This window comes from Hipposideros armiger, unplaced genomic scaffold (genome assembly GCF_001890085.2).
Source record: "Hipposideros armiger isolate ML-2016 unplaced genomic scaffold, ASM189008v1 scaffold_69, whole genome shotgun sequence".
NCBI classification, from domain to species: Eukaryota; Metazoa; Chordata; class Mammalia; order Chiroptera; family Hipposideridae; genus Hipposideros; species Hipposideros armiger.
The window spans coordinates 2,007,678-2,023,171 of NW_017731419.1; the positions used below are offsets into that span (position 1 = coordinate 2,007,678).

General features: G+C 52.5%; 1 protein-coding gene across 2 annotated transcripts in view; it reads right to left on the reverse strand.

Annotated features, from left to right (window-relative positions):
* Nucleotides 1–15,494, reverse strand: part of SYNE3 (spectrin repeat containing nuclear envelope family member 3) — a 92,115-nt gene that overhangs the window by 14,122 nt on the left and 62,499 nt on the right. For both annotated transcript variants that reach the window (XM_019642490.1, XM_019642489.1), the window contains exons 7-15: nt 15,318–15,454; nt 13,931–14,105; nt 9,248–9,430; nt 8,207–8,350; nt 7,217–7,351; nt 3,812–3,973; nt 3,490–3,662; nt 2,896–3,025; nt 1,296–1,457 (exon numbers count right to left, since the gene is read on the reverse strand). In XM_019642490.1, coding sequence (XP_019498035.1) covers nt 1,296–1,457; nt 2,896–3,025; nt 3,490–3,662; nt 3,812–3,973; nt 7,217–7,351; nt 8,207–8,350; nt 9,248–9,430; nt 13,931–14,105; nt 15,318–15,454 — 1,401 coding nt within the window. The remainder of the gene's footprint in view (nt 1–1,295; nt 1,458–2,895; nt 3,026–3,489; nt 3,663–3,811; nt 3,974–7,216; nt 7,352–8,206; nt 8,351–9,247; nt 9,431–13,930; nt 14,106–15,317; nt 15,455–15,494) is intronic.

Genomic DNA, 15,494 nt, shown 5'->3' on the forward strand with positions numbered 1-15,494 from the left:
GGTCACCCCCAACTCTGGCATTCTGGAACCAAGCCCTCCCGAGGACTTAACATAAGAGTTAGCAGCATTCTAAGAGCGGCCATTGTTCAACATCTTCCTATCGGCATACGTACAGTGATGTGGGGACCGAGCCGATTTTTCTATCAAAACACAGCACTGTGTTCCCCCAGGGTGGCACCTTTTATCCTCAGGACTCCTGAGAAGCAGCGTGATGCAAGGGGTTGGAGCAGGGCTCTGAGTCCAACAGCCTGGGTTTAAATCCTGGCTTTGGATCCTGGCTCTGTCCCATCCTACTAGCTGCGTGATAAGGGGAAAGTTTGCTTAGCTTTTCAGAGCTCCCTAACTGTGCGATCAAGGCAAGGGGGGTTCACCTGGGAAACCGCAAGTCATCTCTGATATGCCTGGAGTTGGGCAGTGGTGGCAGGACCCGGGGGAAGTGGTCGAGTATAAGGTAGGCAGGAAGGACTTCCTGGTCAGGGTCAACTAGGTAATTGGACCAAACCTCTCACTGAGGACAAAATATTCAAAACCTTTAAAAGGCATCAAAGAGTTAACAAGAGCGTGAGGCACATCAGGCTAAAACCAGGGCAAGGATGAACCCAGAGAAGTACACCCAGTGCTCAGGCCTGCTTTGCCTGTAGGACATTGGCCAATCTGGGAGAAAGTTGTGAAACAGACCATGCTTTTGGCAGCCTCACAGGGCTAGGGAGACAAAGGTCAAAGCCTGCAGAGGTGGAGACTCTGAAAACCATTCTCTCTTTAGCTGAGACTCCTACGTCTCCATCATCACGGTCAAAAATGGCAAATGCCTAGATGGAGACAGTGGTAGACAGAAATAAAACATATTCAAGAGGTAGAATCAAGGAGGGCTTGGTGACTATTTAGATGTGGGAGTGAAGGAGAAAGATTTGTGACAGATAGATTGCCCAGGGGAGCTCAGCCAAAGTTGCCAACCTTCAGAATCATGAGTTAAATAAACAGTTGCTGTCTGAAGCCACAAACTGTTGTGATGGTTTGTTACACAGCAAGAGTTCACTGATATAACAGTGAGGATTAGTGGGGAGAGTTTCCACATTGGGGAATACAGAAGTAGGCTAAATGAATGAATGAATGAATGAATGATTCCTTTAAAGTTCTTCTAAAATATTTGAACCAAAAAAGTTTAAAAACCATTGTTTATACACAGGCAAGAACAACTCACAAGCTACGTCTGTGCTCCTTTTTGAAGCACTTCCTGGCATCAAACATCTCTGAGGCAAACCCTGTGGAAAACGGGCCTTTCTTTGGGAACAAACCTGCAGCTTCGTTTCTCTGGTCCTCACGTCCTCGGCTGTGGCAGTTTTCATGGCGATGATTCTAACCAGCTTAGAATTTTCCACCTGCAGCCACTGCTCAAAGTTCCTCAGGAGCTGGGAGAAATCATCACAGCTGCCTTCCGCTTCCTGGGGCAGGTTTGCCTGCAGGAAAGCACAGTGTGACCAAAGCATCAGAAGTAAAAAGAGCCTACTGGCCGCGCGTCCTGGGGATTGCATCTGAGGCAGAGGGGCGGGGATGAGGATGAGAGAGGCCTGGGGGGACAAGGAATGTCTCTACTCAATGTGGCCACGGTTAGGGGCCAGGGACTTTCCTCACTGTCACATCCCAGGTCTCCTAGTAGCAGTCACCATCATCTCTTAGCAAGATGGTTATTAAGATAGTGGTTATCCTCCTGCTATTCCTGTCCCCTTCCAGCTCTGCAACCAGAGTGATCGGTCTAGTATGCTAGTTCATTCAGCTGAGCCCTCGCTTATACACGTGGGTGGCTTCTCACACTCCTCCCTGTGGCCTGAGAGCCTCAGGTCTGGCTCTGCCTGACTCCACAGCTCATGCCACCATCCCCCGTTCTCTCTCGCTCTTCACACACAGTCTCCTCTGCATGGAGTGCACCCACCCCTACTCCTCTCCTCAGCTCCCACCCAGCCGTGTGGCTTCCCCTGACATTGCTTTCCTCCTGGGAGCGTTTCCCTACCCCAGAACTGGGTCACGGTCGCCTGCAACAGGCTCCCGTCGCATGTGGCCCCTCTGCCATCGCACACCATGCTGTCTGTAAACCCTTAATTGCCTGTTTCTCACTTCTTTGTCCCTCAAAATGTGCTCTGAGGCCCAGCGGCAAGGGCTTATAGAAATGCAGACTCATGGGCCCCTACCCTGGACTCTGCTGAATCCGAATCTGCATTTTAATATGATCGCTCTGCAACATGAAAGTTTCTGCACTGAATTCTAGATTCCCTGCCGGTCGGAAGTGTGTCTGTTTTATTCACAGCTGTGTCCCACCTCTGAGCACAGTCCTCAGAACACGGTAACACTCCCTAAGTGCCTTTTGGATGGGGAAGCGAAAAACTAAATGGGAGAATGATGGAGTGACGTGCTGTCTTTTAAGAACAAGGAGGGAATTTCTTTTCGATGTGCTTTCTTTCTTTGAAGGCAGTCAGGGGACAGGGTGGATGACACAATGTAGTCAGGCCAGTTCTTTTTACCAAATACAACTTTTGGCACATACACTAAAGAACACCCACTTTGTGTGATTTTAGTGTGCCATCTGGGGACAGCAGGAAGCTTTCAACCCTGACCACGTCCTCCCTGCAGGGGCCCATTTTTTTGAGGGGTGAGCGCCCGTCTGCCCAGGGGATGCTCAGGCCCTTCCCCTGGGGCCTAGGTCTGTCTCTGAGTCCTCTGTCCAGTGGCACAAGGAATGCGCGTGCCACAGCAAGGCAGGCTCACCTGAGATGGGACATGCCCAAGCCCCGAGTATGTGGCCGCGGGCAGGGTGGGGAGGCTTTGCTGGAGACGCCCCCGTCCCCCAATCACTGGATTCGGGATCTGGCCCCTCCTGGAAGCCCCACTGGACAGACTTACCTGGCGGTGACGCCTGGAAACAGGACCCGTGGGGGAGATGAGAAACCCAGTCTTCGGGATGTTGTTGGTGAAAACCATTCTCTTCCCTGAATCCACTTCCGTCCCTTGCAGTTGCCGGTTTCTGACGAGGCTAAGAAGAAAAACTCAGTCCAGTCAATGTGGGGACATGATGGGAACTCACCAATCACGAGAGAAGTGATAGAATTGGAGGATCTTGTGGTGGGGGGCTACTTCTGGTCTTCCCAAGTCAGTGTCTATCCCTCATGTTTGTCAGAAAGTCTCCAAGGCACGTGCATTTCCGGTTTCCTACTTGAGACCCACATCAGTGTCATTAAGGTGCATGTCCCCACTGATGCAGGTGACGCCCAAGCCCGAATGGGCTAGAGGCTAAGTCCCAAGCTGACACGTTTCCCTGTTCCTGTTGCCCCTGCTACAATGCCAACTGGGCCAGAATGGAGATGCCCGCAGGCCCCTGGTGCCATGCCTGGCACACAGCAGAACCTCAGCCTTCTGTTCCATGGCACCGCGGAGCTCTCCCCTGGACAGGAAGGTGTGTTGTCTGAGGCCAGGCTCAGAGCCAGGAGGCCCTCTCACCTCAGCAGGCTTTCCTCCAGCAGCCCCAGGGCCCGCCACGACTCTGTCAGCTCCCTCAGCTCGTCCTGAACCACAGCAGCCCCTTCCGCAGAGGACTTCTCCATCACCAGCTGGCCGTGTGCTTCGATCAGGGGCAGCTGGGCCTCCTTCTCTGGGAATTGAGCCAGTAGCCTCTAAAGGAGAGACACAGACACACAGACAGACAGACACACACACACACACTGAGGTCTGGGGAAGGGGTCCCTGCTCCCCAATGAGGCTACTTTGGCCTCTCAAGCCTGCTTTTAGGGATGCCACTTCTCTGCAGGGAAAGCCATCTTACCTCAATTTCAGCTTCTCGGGACTGGGCATCCCATGGGCCTGCGTCCCTCCGGTATGACTCCAGCTTCTGCGTGACCACGGCGATCCACTGCTGCAGCTCCAGCAGCTCGTGGCTGAAGGTGCAGTGCTCCCGCACGCTTCGCCGGCACCCGTCCACGAGGTCCTGCAGCACAGCCCCGGGGGGCCCAGGGCACCCTGAGTGCTGGCCCAGGTTCAGACCCTGGGCCACCCCGACCCTGCAGGACCCCCAGACCTGCCCAAGCCCTGGGGTGAGATGGCCCCCGGGGCTCCCCAGCAAGCAGGAACAAGAGACGCTAGTCCTCCCTTCTGCACAGTGCAAGGATTTACCCCGGAAAGACCAACTCTGGTATAAACAGCCTCTAAGCTTATCTTACTTTTATGGAAAGTACCAAGTCTGGAAGAGGGTGTGGGCATCAGAGCTCTCGTCCACCACCGGTGTGGGGGTAAGCTGGCACAACCACATGAGAAAACCTTAGGGCGATATCTACCAAAACTGAACACGGGCATCCCTATGACCCAACCATGTCACCACTGGGTGTACACCCAACAGATATAAACACATCTGCACCGAAAGGCAGGCGTGTGGTGTTCCCTCTCATAGCCCCGAGCTGGAAACTACCCAAGTGCCTGTCAACGGTAGGCCGGATGAGCACACTGACGTATAGTCATCCAGTGGAATATTTTACAGCAGAGAGAATGAACAACTCACACAGCAATCTAATACATTATGGATGAATTTACACCCATCCTGAGAGCGAGAAGCCACACACACACACACATTCTGTCTGATTCAGCTTAAAGAACACATAGGACCAGGCAAACCCAATCTTTATGCTGTTCCAAGTCCAGGTCAGGGTGACTCTCAGGTATCAGGAGTGGGAGGCAGTGGCTGTAAGGACATGAGGGGCTTTGGAGGGGGCGCTGGTATTGTGTCGTGATCTGGGTGCTGGTAACACGATGTGCTCAGTTTTTACAATTTTATCGAGCTGCGCACGTACATGTTCACTTTTCTGTATGTGATGACACTTTGGTAAAAAGGATCTTTAAATAGTCTTGCTTGTATTCCCCCTGCCCGGGTCAATCGTTGCTCAGCTCCCTGAGGCTAGGGCCTTGTTCTTCTCTGTCTCCATAAAAGGTGGGCTCTGTAGCCAACGAAGCAGACACTCTCCACCCCCCTGGTCACCCAGCCGGGGACCCGCCCTCTCAGGCCACCACAGGTCAATCAGAGCCGGGGGCCTGCCATCCCCTCTCATGCTCTGGTCCCTGGCTTAAGTCTTCATGACTCTCGGCCGGGCCACCACAGGCCCTGCCTTCCAGCATTCCACAGACACCAGCTGACGCGGCTGGATGTCAGGGCCACCAGGAACTGGGACCAGAGAGGGTGCACCATATCTGTCCTCCACAAACCACCAACAAGGGCCTGAAAAACTATCTAAAACCATTTCCCTGTCCTCTCACTGCCTCCGTCCCCTCCTGTCCCTGAGCACCCAACGGCCTTCAGTGGCCCCCATGCTAAGTGGGGCACATGCCCCTGGAAGGGTGGGGGGCAGGAAAGTCATCTGGGCTGTGGGGGAAGAACTTACTAGAACGTATTAAATTTAAAAAGCACCAAGTACCAACATAATAAAACAGGGGAAATACTTCTTCAAAGAAGTATTTTAAATAATACAGAAGTATGATAGATAGAATATCACCCCTTTTTGCAGCCCCTAATGATAGTCAGTTAAGCTTCTTCTAATTATTCTAATCATCAGTCTCATCCCTCATCATTGAAGCTGACATTTGCTGCTGCTGCTATGGGCTCCTGAAGGGCATGACCGCGGTTCCAGTTTCTCTGCTCCCCCTGCCTCACCCTTGGGACCACTAGCTGTTGATTTATTAAATTAAATGAATCCATCCAGACCTTACGTGTCACTCAGACCAATGGGTCTCTCTGGGTAGAGCTGCGTTTCTTGGAAATTCATGTTGGGGGGGGTGGGGGTGGCGGTTAGTTACTGCAATAATGACGGGGCGGGGGTGACGCCAGCAGGCAGAGTGAGGGTGACGGCTGCTCCCGTCGACTCTGGAGAGGACAGTGCACAACACAGAACTGCCCCATATTCCACAGGGCTGTCTCGTGCCCTACCAACACCCACACGGTGAATAACCTGGTTATCGGGGCCCGAGCTTAGAACCCGACTCCAGTTAACATACAAGCACAGAGGTTTTTGCAGTTTTAATAAACATGCTGACTTTCCGGTTGCAAGCTGATGGCAGAACGCGCTCTGGTTTGACTGAAACTTTACCAAGGGCTGTTTCCATTTCAGGAACTCTCATCACAGAGGCATTTGAGGCTGTTGTGTCTCATAGAGGGGGTGTGTTATGACCACCTTCTAGCCTTGGTGTGGCCATCTTGGAGTACTTATGTATGGAAAGACATTATTTTTCATAAATACTTTCCTTTTATTTTTCTTTTCTTCTATAGAAAGGGCATTACATTAAATTTTGAAATGGTATAGGTACTTATACTATCTATGAATTTCAGAATAGGGCACACACGGTCCATTTGAGCGAAGAACCCTGCCTTAGACTGAGGTTTTTTTTTAAGTATGGCTGCCTGAGAGCAGGCTTTGTGCTCCTGGGGCATTGTTACAAATGCAGACCCAGCCCCCCTGTGAATCAGCATCTGGGTGGGGCCTGGAGCCTGCATTTCAACTTGTCCTCAGGGGAAGTTTGAAGGACCCTCAATTTCCATTCCCCTGCTCCAAAGGGAACCAATCCTTTGCGGACACCAGAAAGATCCACTAGAGGGCGCTGCAGATGCGGCTCCCAGCCACTAGGACCCGCCTCAGCCTCAGTTAAAGCGGCAGATGAGATGAGGCCTGCTGCCCGCTGGGCTTTTGTTAGGATCTGAGCAGTCTGTTCTGTTCTCTGGCCCCTGGCACATGTGGAATTGTGTATTTACGTCCCACTGGGCTTTCGTTAGGATCTGAGCAGTCTGTTCTGTTCTCTGGCCCCTGGCACATGTGGAATTGTGTATTTACGTCCCACTGGGCTTTCGTTAGGATCTGAGCAGTCTGTTCTGTTCTCTGGCCCCTGGCACATGTGGAATTGTGTATTTCCTTGTGGCTGCTGACTCACTGTCCGTCTACCCACGAGAATGGAACCCCAGGGAGAAGAGGGGTGTTGGCTCTCTTGTTCATGCTTCCTCCATCCTCAGGGCCCAGAACATACAGGCTTGGCATACAGGCGGCACTCAATAATTGCCCGTTGAATGAATGAGGAGGGGAGAGAGAAAAAGAAGAGCTGGAAGGAATGAAGGAAGAAAAGAGGGGAGAGGTTCCAGGAGTGTCAGGTTTTAGAGCCTGGTATCTGTCACGTCACAGGCCCTCGGTTGGTCTCTTACCTCCAGGGACCTCTGCAGGGCCTGGTAGTCGGCAGAAAGCCGGTCCATTTTATGCTGGTGGTTGGGGTTCCCCTGGATGAGCGGCCTCACGGCCTCCAGCTGCACCCCCAGGTCCAGCGCCTCTTCCTGCAGCTCCTGCAGCAGAGGAAGGAATGAGTGGGGGCGTCCTCGCTGCCTCTCATCATGGATGCTGATCAGGGCGGGAGGCTCTGAGTGGGAGAGATTGGGAGGGTCCCAGGACGGCGGGGCTCCCCAACTCCAGAGGCCGCACCGCATGGCCGTCTGATGGCCCCATTCTCAGGGCTGGTGAGAATTTTTTAAATGATTCAAAAATATCCTGAGCCATCGTGAAAATAAACTGGGGGATAAACACATGTAGACACTTATTTCATGACCACCTCTCGTGATGAACACTCATATCCCAGCGCTAGTTCTAAAGCCCCAAATGCACCATTTTTAATGTCTTCCAAACAATGCTCTCCACTTATGTATGAGCTGTGCTCGCTTGGGTTTTAAAAGGTCTCATGCATTTTAAAAACCAGCAAGCTCCTCACCCAGCCAATAATCACCAGTAATCTGCCTACCCACACAGTCCATCCACATGTGTTTTAAAGCATTTAGTCTCGATCCCCAAATTGGTTTATTTAAGCGAAGGCCTCTGGACTCATTAGAAACACTTAGCAAAGCAATTGTAAAACAAATACCCACGTTAGACTTTGGAACCCCAGGATAAGCAAGAGGACAGCTTATCATTTTACTAGGCCGGAGAATCAGCTGTTGGAGGTGCGAAAGGCCCTGCCAACGTCAGGAACCATCAGGTAAATTAGCAGAAATTCGGTCAGGACGAAACGTCAGATCTCAAGGGAGGGTCTCAGTCTGTGGCTCGCGGGCCAGCTGCTGCTTTGCCGGTTCCTGCTAAGGAGGAGAGCTGCTTCCAGGTACAGCTGAGCACCTGAGCAGAAGTGACCGTGGGCCCCACAGACCCCTTACCTGCAACCTTGAAAGCTGCGCTTGTTTCCCAGGAAGGTCCCGCTGGAGCCCATTCTCGGCTTGGACCCTGACTTGGAGGTCTGAGAGCTTCCTCTGCAGGGGCTCAAAAGCGGCCCCAAAATCTTTGTGCTGAGCGAGCAAGCTCTGTAGAGACACAAACACAGAACAGGCAGCAGACCAATTGAGAGCTTTGCTCACAACCCAGCTGCTCTTTCTCCAGCCTCCTATGCCACCTCCTCCAGAAGCCTTCCCAGAGCCTTTGGGGGGTTGGACGCCCTCCTCAGAGTCACCATGGTGAGCCCTCACATAACGGTGGTTCTGCCCTCTAGAACAGGGGCCGGCAAACTACATCTTGTACCACACACCCCAAATCCCACTAGAGGCCTGTTTTTGCAAATAAAGTTTTATTGGAACAGAGCTGCGCCCATTTCTTTACAGCTGCTTTCATGCTACAGTGGCAGAGTTGAGCTACAACAGACCGTCTGCCCTGCAAACCCTGGAATGTTTGCCACCTGGATTAGTGAGATTATGTGATGTGAAGCTCTCAGCAGGTGCCCGGCCCCTGCTCAGTGCCCCATAGACCACGACTCTCGTCATCCTCATCATCCTCATTAGATGCTCAGCAAACACTTGTTACATAGAGAATAAACTGCCCGCAACAGGTTCAGTGTAGCCATTTAGGAATCGGTCCCTGATACAATAGCTGCCAGCTCTCTGGTGGTTAAAAGCTGACTTATTTTCTGTGTTTTCTCATTTGACACTCTGCCTGCTTTTTGCAGGAGACAGTTCAGCGACTGCAGTGTAGAAAGGGGACTTGGGGGCGGACTCAGGGGGCAGGTGGGTGGTCAGGAGACCATTTAGAAGCATACTGACGAGGAGCCAGAGATTGTGGGGACAAACAGACGTGCCAGGGCCACAGAGGGGCATGTGGGGGAGCTGAGATCAGAATACAAGGCTGCCCGCCCCCCACCCCCCTGCCCCCAAGGTGGCCCCATCTTCCGGCTGAGCCCCATTGCCAGGCAGACAGCCGGTGGGGCTCACCTGCAACTTGCTTTTCCTCTGCAGAAGGCTGTTGTGTAGCAGGTCTCTGTCCCTCATGGAACTCGCCACCTGCTCCAGGAGGGCTGCGGCTCTCTCCTGACCAAAGACGCTGCTCAGCAGGTCTTTTTTCAGCTGCAGCATGGTCAGCTGCTGCTTCAGGCGGGAGCTTTCTGCCAGGGCCGCCTGTGGGAGACAAAGCCTCCATTAATCACGGAGCACGATGGGACAAGAAGAAGCTGGCAACCAGAGCCAGGAGCACACCTGTTCTGTTGCAACTGCTAGGAGGCTGAGCCTTTGTGCTGGGTTCTAAGAAAGCGACAAACATAAGAAGAAACGGGGTGGCAGGAATGTGGTAGGAGGCCCTGAATTTCAGGGTTAACTTGATTCTTCTCTCACCCGCCCCCCACATCCATCTTATTAGCAAAGCCTGAGCAAGAATTCCACCACCTACGTGCTTCAGAAGTCCATTTCCTCTCCATCTCTACTACCACTGACTGTCACTCACACTCAGCTTTGCTCACCTGGACCACAGCAGCTCCTGACCACCAGCTGCCTCCAGAATCAACCATCCCCACTGCAGCTGAATACAAACAAACCAACTGGACCCTCTACTCAACATTCACCTTCACCAACAGCAGTGGGCCACCCCCCAGGTGGTGTTTGGGATGTTCTGAGGGGGCTAACAGCCTATGGGAGCACAATCAGCGGGAATTCAGGAAGGCTCCCCGGAGGAGGTGGCACCAGAGTGGAGTCATGATGTGTAGGAGCTCACCAGGTGAAGAGGGGACCTAAAGGGGACTCAGAAGCCCCCTTGTCATGGGTAGCGGCTCCCACACAGCCTGAACTCCGCACAACCCAGGCTCCACCTCCTCCAGGAAGCCACCCTGACCACACTCCCAGACTCCATCCACCCTTCCTGCCCCATAGCCTTGTGCCAAGCCTCAGGCTCCTGCTGACTAACCAGTGGTTCTGGGTAAGGACCTCTTGTTTCTCTAACAGAGGGCTCCAGGGCCTGGAGGCCAGAGGTTTTGTTGTCAGCTGGCCAGAGTCCTTCCATTTTTACCTGATGATGTTACTGAGATCTTGAGCTCCTCACAGGGCTGGGAGAGGAAGAACAAAGACCCCAACCAGGTAACTGCAGCCCGAGGCAGAAAGTGATTGTTTTCCTAAGCAAAGTTTCAACTAAGTGCTGTGGGTGTTCAAGGCAGAGGTGGACACTCCCGGCTGAGGAAATCCAAGAAGGTTCCTCAGAAGAAGCAATACTGACAACTGCCCTGGAAGGGCAGAGGGCGTCCCTGGAAGAAGGGCGGCAGCATAAACACGGCTGACACAGCTAGGCTGCAGTAACCTGTGGATGAGGGCATGTGATTTGCGACTGGCTACACGGAGGTCAAGGCTCTTTAGGTAGGGGGTCACCTTCACCCCCTTTCAACAAACCCAGATGCAGTATCATGGGAGTTAAGAATCATGCTGAGGAGTGACGATCATGAGTTGAATTATACACTAGCTAGGAGGCCTTGGGCAGTTCTGAGCCTCGGTTTCCTCATCTGTAAAATAGGAGTACTCACACCCCAGCTCATGGGGTTGTTATGGGACTTACGTAAGACGATACCTACAAAGCATTTCACATAGTGCAAGACCCACAGGGAACACACAACGAAAGACAGCTTTTCTCAGCTATTATTATTTAACCAGCTGATACGGGTTGAACTGTGTCCTCCCAAAAAAAGGTATGGCAAAATCTCTCCCCCCACTACCTCAGAATGGAACATTCTTTGGAGATTGGGTCTTTACAGAGGCAATCAAGTTAAAGTGAGGTCATTAGGGTGGGACCCTAACCCAGTGTGACTAGTGACCTAGTTAAAAGGGGAAGTTTGGACCAGACACACGCACAGACGGAAGATGATGTGACGATGCATGGGGAGAAGGCGTGTCCATGTGATGACAGACAGCGGCAGAGACTGGAGTGATGGATCTATTAAGCCTGGGAACAACATCAACTGCAGCAAATACCAGAAGCTAAAAGCGGGGAGGGTGGATTCTCCCCTAGAGCCATCGGAGAGAGCAAACCCTCTGGAAACTTTGATTTTGGACATACAGCCTCCAGAACTGTGAGAAAACGAATTTCTGTTGCTTTAAGCCACCCAGTTTTTGGTACTTTGCTCCGGACACCCTAGGGCACTCAGACACCAGCCATGCCCAACTTTGGGGACTCAGTGTTTCAGTTCTCGAGGAAGTCTGCAGATGCGCAGGCCACCCTGAGGCTGCATGCAGGATCTGAGTCAAGACAAGATAGGGCCGGCAGCTTGAGCTCTGGCCCACGACATCCAGCCACCCCTCACCCGGACATGCTGGTGAGAGTGATACAAGACGCTCCCAACCAGCAAATGGCGTCCGAACATGAACAAACCGAAGTCCTGGCCCCACCTGTTCCCCCACTGCTCCATGAAAGTCCTGCTCTGGGAGTCCAGGGCCACACTCTGGAAAGACAGGTGCTCACCCTCCTGCCTCCAGAAGGCCCCGGTTTGCTTTCTGCCCCAGAGGGAAGGACAGGATAGAAAAGCAATTGTGACACAGTTAAGCAAAGCCCTTGCTGTGGAGTCAGACGGACAGGGCTGGGTCAAAGGCAGCCCTCCCACGTAATGCCGGGGTGACCTTGAACAGGTGGCTTCCTCTCTCTTAGACTTGGTTCCCTCAACAGTCAAATAATAGTAATAACACTGCTTTGTTTGCCTCACAAAGCTGTTTCTAGAAACCAGTGTGAAAACAGGAACAAGAACGTTAGCTGAAAGTCTAAGAGCCCACCATTCTGGGTCCCACTCTGCCTCCCTTGAGTGGCCTGACCTGGAACAAGCACCCTAGCTTCTTCCTGGCCCCAGTCCCTCAGCAAAATGGAGGAGGAGAAACGGAGACAAAAATCTGTGTACATAGATATTCAACACATACGTATTAATTATGACAATGAACATTGGAAACAACCTAATATCTAATTGTGGATACATTAAATAAATTATGGCACACCAAAATGGAATATTATGCAGCAATTAAAAATGATGACTTTTACAACAATTTTAAATGATGGTGAGAAAAAGCTCATATGGGTAGAGTGGCAATATCAGTGGCTATAACAATATAGCATGACCCCAAACACACAAAAATTATAATTAATTAATTAAAGCTTCTGTCTATTGGCAACCATAATATCCCATGGAAAAAGGCTAAATGGATTTTCATCAGATACAAGGGGTATATTTGGGACACACGGTTGAGGTTTCTGGCACACATGAAATTCATTCTGGGGGTCCCTGACAAGTACCTCAAAAAGGTAAACCATCATGCTTTGGAGCTTGGGGGGAAGAGAGCCCACAGGCCCTCCGGAAGGAAAGGCCATGCACTGCAGCTTAAGAAATACGGAAAGAAAACGCTTGCTCCCACCTGAGCTCCAAATGGAAAATCACGTGGGCAGATACTCCAAAATGGGGTGCTGGTCTACACTCAGGAGTGTGCTCGAGGGTGAGTAGGGGCCAACCCTGGTTAATACCAAGTCGGACAGAAAACGTGATGGAGAAAGTGCCCCAACATGTTACCAGAGGTTCTGTGGCTTGTGGGAATGTGAGTGCTTTTTGTTTTCTTCTTCACAAATCTACTTTCTCCAAGTAAGCATGACTTTTATAATCAGAGTGAAAATAAATATAAAATGGGGCTTACACCTGACACTCTGCTGTGTCTCTTCGCACCCTCTGTGTCTAAGAATCTCTAGAACTGAAAGCACTGTATGGACTTGAGCGCTCCAGGATACCCTAAGGCAGTGTTTACAGGTAAATCAGAGCTACCAGGTTGACAGGGCTTTGTGGCCGACACTGTTGGCTGCTCACTCAACAGCCATTCCGCCTTGCTCACCATACAACCAGGATTTTGTTTGGGTAGCGAAGGTCCCAGTTCCAGGTTCCAGGGCTATGATTATAATAATACAAGCCAGTCATGGCTTATCCCATCATCCTTAGCTAGTGATTGGTCCATGGATGGTCAGGTGACCGGGTGTGGCCAATGAGATGTAAGGGGCGGGCTTCTGGGGAGGAGGATTTGCCTCTCTGTTGGGTAGATGGAGAGTGCCGTTTTGCTCCGTGCTGCTCCTTCCTGCACACGGTGCTGTTCGTGTAAGGATGCATGCTGCAGCGGTGGCAACCATCTCGGAGCCATGAAGGGAGACACAGGTTAGAGCTGGGAAGAACTTAGGTCCTGCATGATACTGTTGAGCTATCAAGCCAGACATGGACGTTTTAAGCCATCATTGGTCAGGTTTTGTCACTTGTCACATGCATCCTAACTGATACATGGTAAAGGTGATGGCCTGACAGCTCTCTCAGAGTTGCTCATGCACCCCCCAGAGGCACGTCTGCAGTGAGGTCCTGAAGGGAAAGGGTGTGGAAGGGTCAGTGCAGAGTCACCAGGCACCAGGCTTCGCCTTCTACCCAAGAACTGAGGATGACCTTTGTATCTGTTATGTGTTGACATTTCCTGGACATATAGGACTCCTACGCCAGACATGACGCAATGAGCTCTACCCAGATGTCCAGAGGACCCAGGAACACGCTTTTCCCTGTGAGAGTGGCTGAAATGCTATGCTTGACTGGTGGCCTCCCCCAGCTGCACCAGTCAGCCCTCCTGGCCGACCGTGGTTACCTCAATCTGGGGCAGGAAGGTGTGAATGGAAGGCGGGTCTTGCAGGTTGGCGGTGACATCCAGGAGCCTCTGGGCCAGGCCCCTCCACAGCTGCAGATCCTGCAGAGGCCGCTGAAAACGCTGCCACAGCTCCACCCCCGTGGCATTGCGCAGCCTGGTGCTCGTCCCCTTCATGCTGCAAGGGCCACGGGTCGGGGAGAAACCAAGACAGGAGGCAGTGGGGTCAGCCAGGCAGCGAGGCCTCTGCCCAGACTCCCAGGGAGCTTGGCCTGTGTTGCCCCCAGGGTGGTCCCTCTCCCGTCCCCCAGGCTGCTGGGAGTGTCTGCGGGACCTCAGAGGTCCATGCCCTCTGGATAAAAGGGCACTGGAAGGACACCAGTCCTCAGACAGACTTGCAGCCCAGCTTCATGACCAGGGAACGTTAAGTCCTGAAGAGGAGCTATGGAAACCCTAGACAGGTGCTGCCTGCCTCCAGGCACCTTGCAGAAGCAAACAAAAGCCTTTCTTGAGGAAGGTGTCGTCACCCTGGGCCCAAATAATTTCTACAGATGATTTTTCAAGTACAATATCCAGCACCCAGCCACAGATAACCACCGCCTGATACGTCCACGAGAGAAACTGGAGGGAAAGGAAGATCCTTAGCCATCTAGTCCCACTGCCTGCTTTGCACACAGGAAATGCAAGCTCACTACCCGCCCCCCCCCCACCCCGCTTTGCATCCCCAGGAGGATCCAGGCAGCTGCTCTGAACAGGCAGAGGTGGGGGCCTGAGCACACTGTGGGGTGAGAGACACACAGCAAGGGGAGAGCTCCCCGAGTTCGTTCTGGAAGAACCCCTGGATCAGGCAGAGGAAATGAAAGATGGACGGTTGTGTTGTGTTCCGAACGAACACCTCTGAGGCTCATGTAGTGAAAACAGGGTGGATATCTGACCTGCTGATCTTTGCTGAGCTAGACAACTGGAGACCCGCTGTGCCTGAGCCCAGGGCCTAGGGGGAGGTAGAGGCTGGCATGGAGACGGGCTCAGATGCCTCCATCAGCACCCTCAGCAAGCGGGGCATGATGTTTGTCTACTGAAAAGCTCCCCCCTTGGGCCATTACATGGGGACCCATCCCCAGTGCTAAGGAGACTTGATGGAAATGAGTGCATGATCCACTAAGCATGGAGAAAGCATTGTTCAGTCGTCTCTCTGGGAGCAAAACACAAAGTACTGTCCAAAGAGACAGTACCTGAGCCGAGTGAGACCTTGTAACAGCCAGTCGTTGAGAGGTGTAAGAATTACTTATGAGTTACCAGGCTCCAAGAGAAAGCAAGCCTTCCTCCTGGGGGCGGCATTTGGTGGGGAAAAAAGGCCCCTGAGTCCCGCCACCCTCAGCCCCCCACATACCTCTGGTACTCCTGGATGGCAGCGACGACACTGTCGGGGAGCAGCTGGAGGTCATGGGGGAAGACAATCAGCTCCTTCAGCTGGGCCTGCAGCTGGTCCACCCGCGGTTCCTCCGCGGCCAGCGCTGCCCGAGTTGCCTGCAGCACACAGATGACCCCCGAGGGGGCGAGTGAGGTT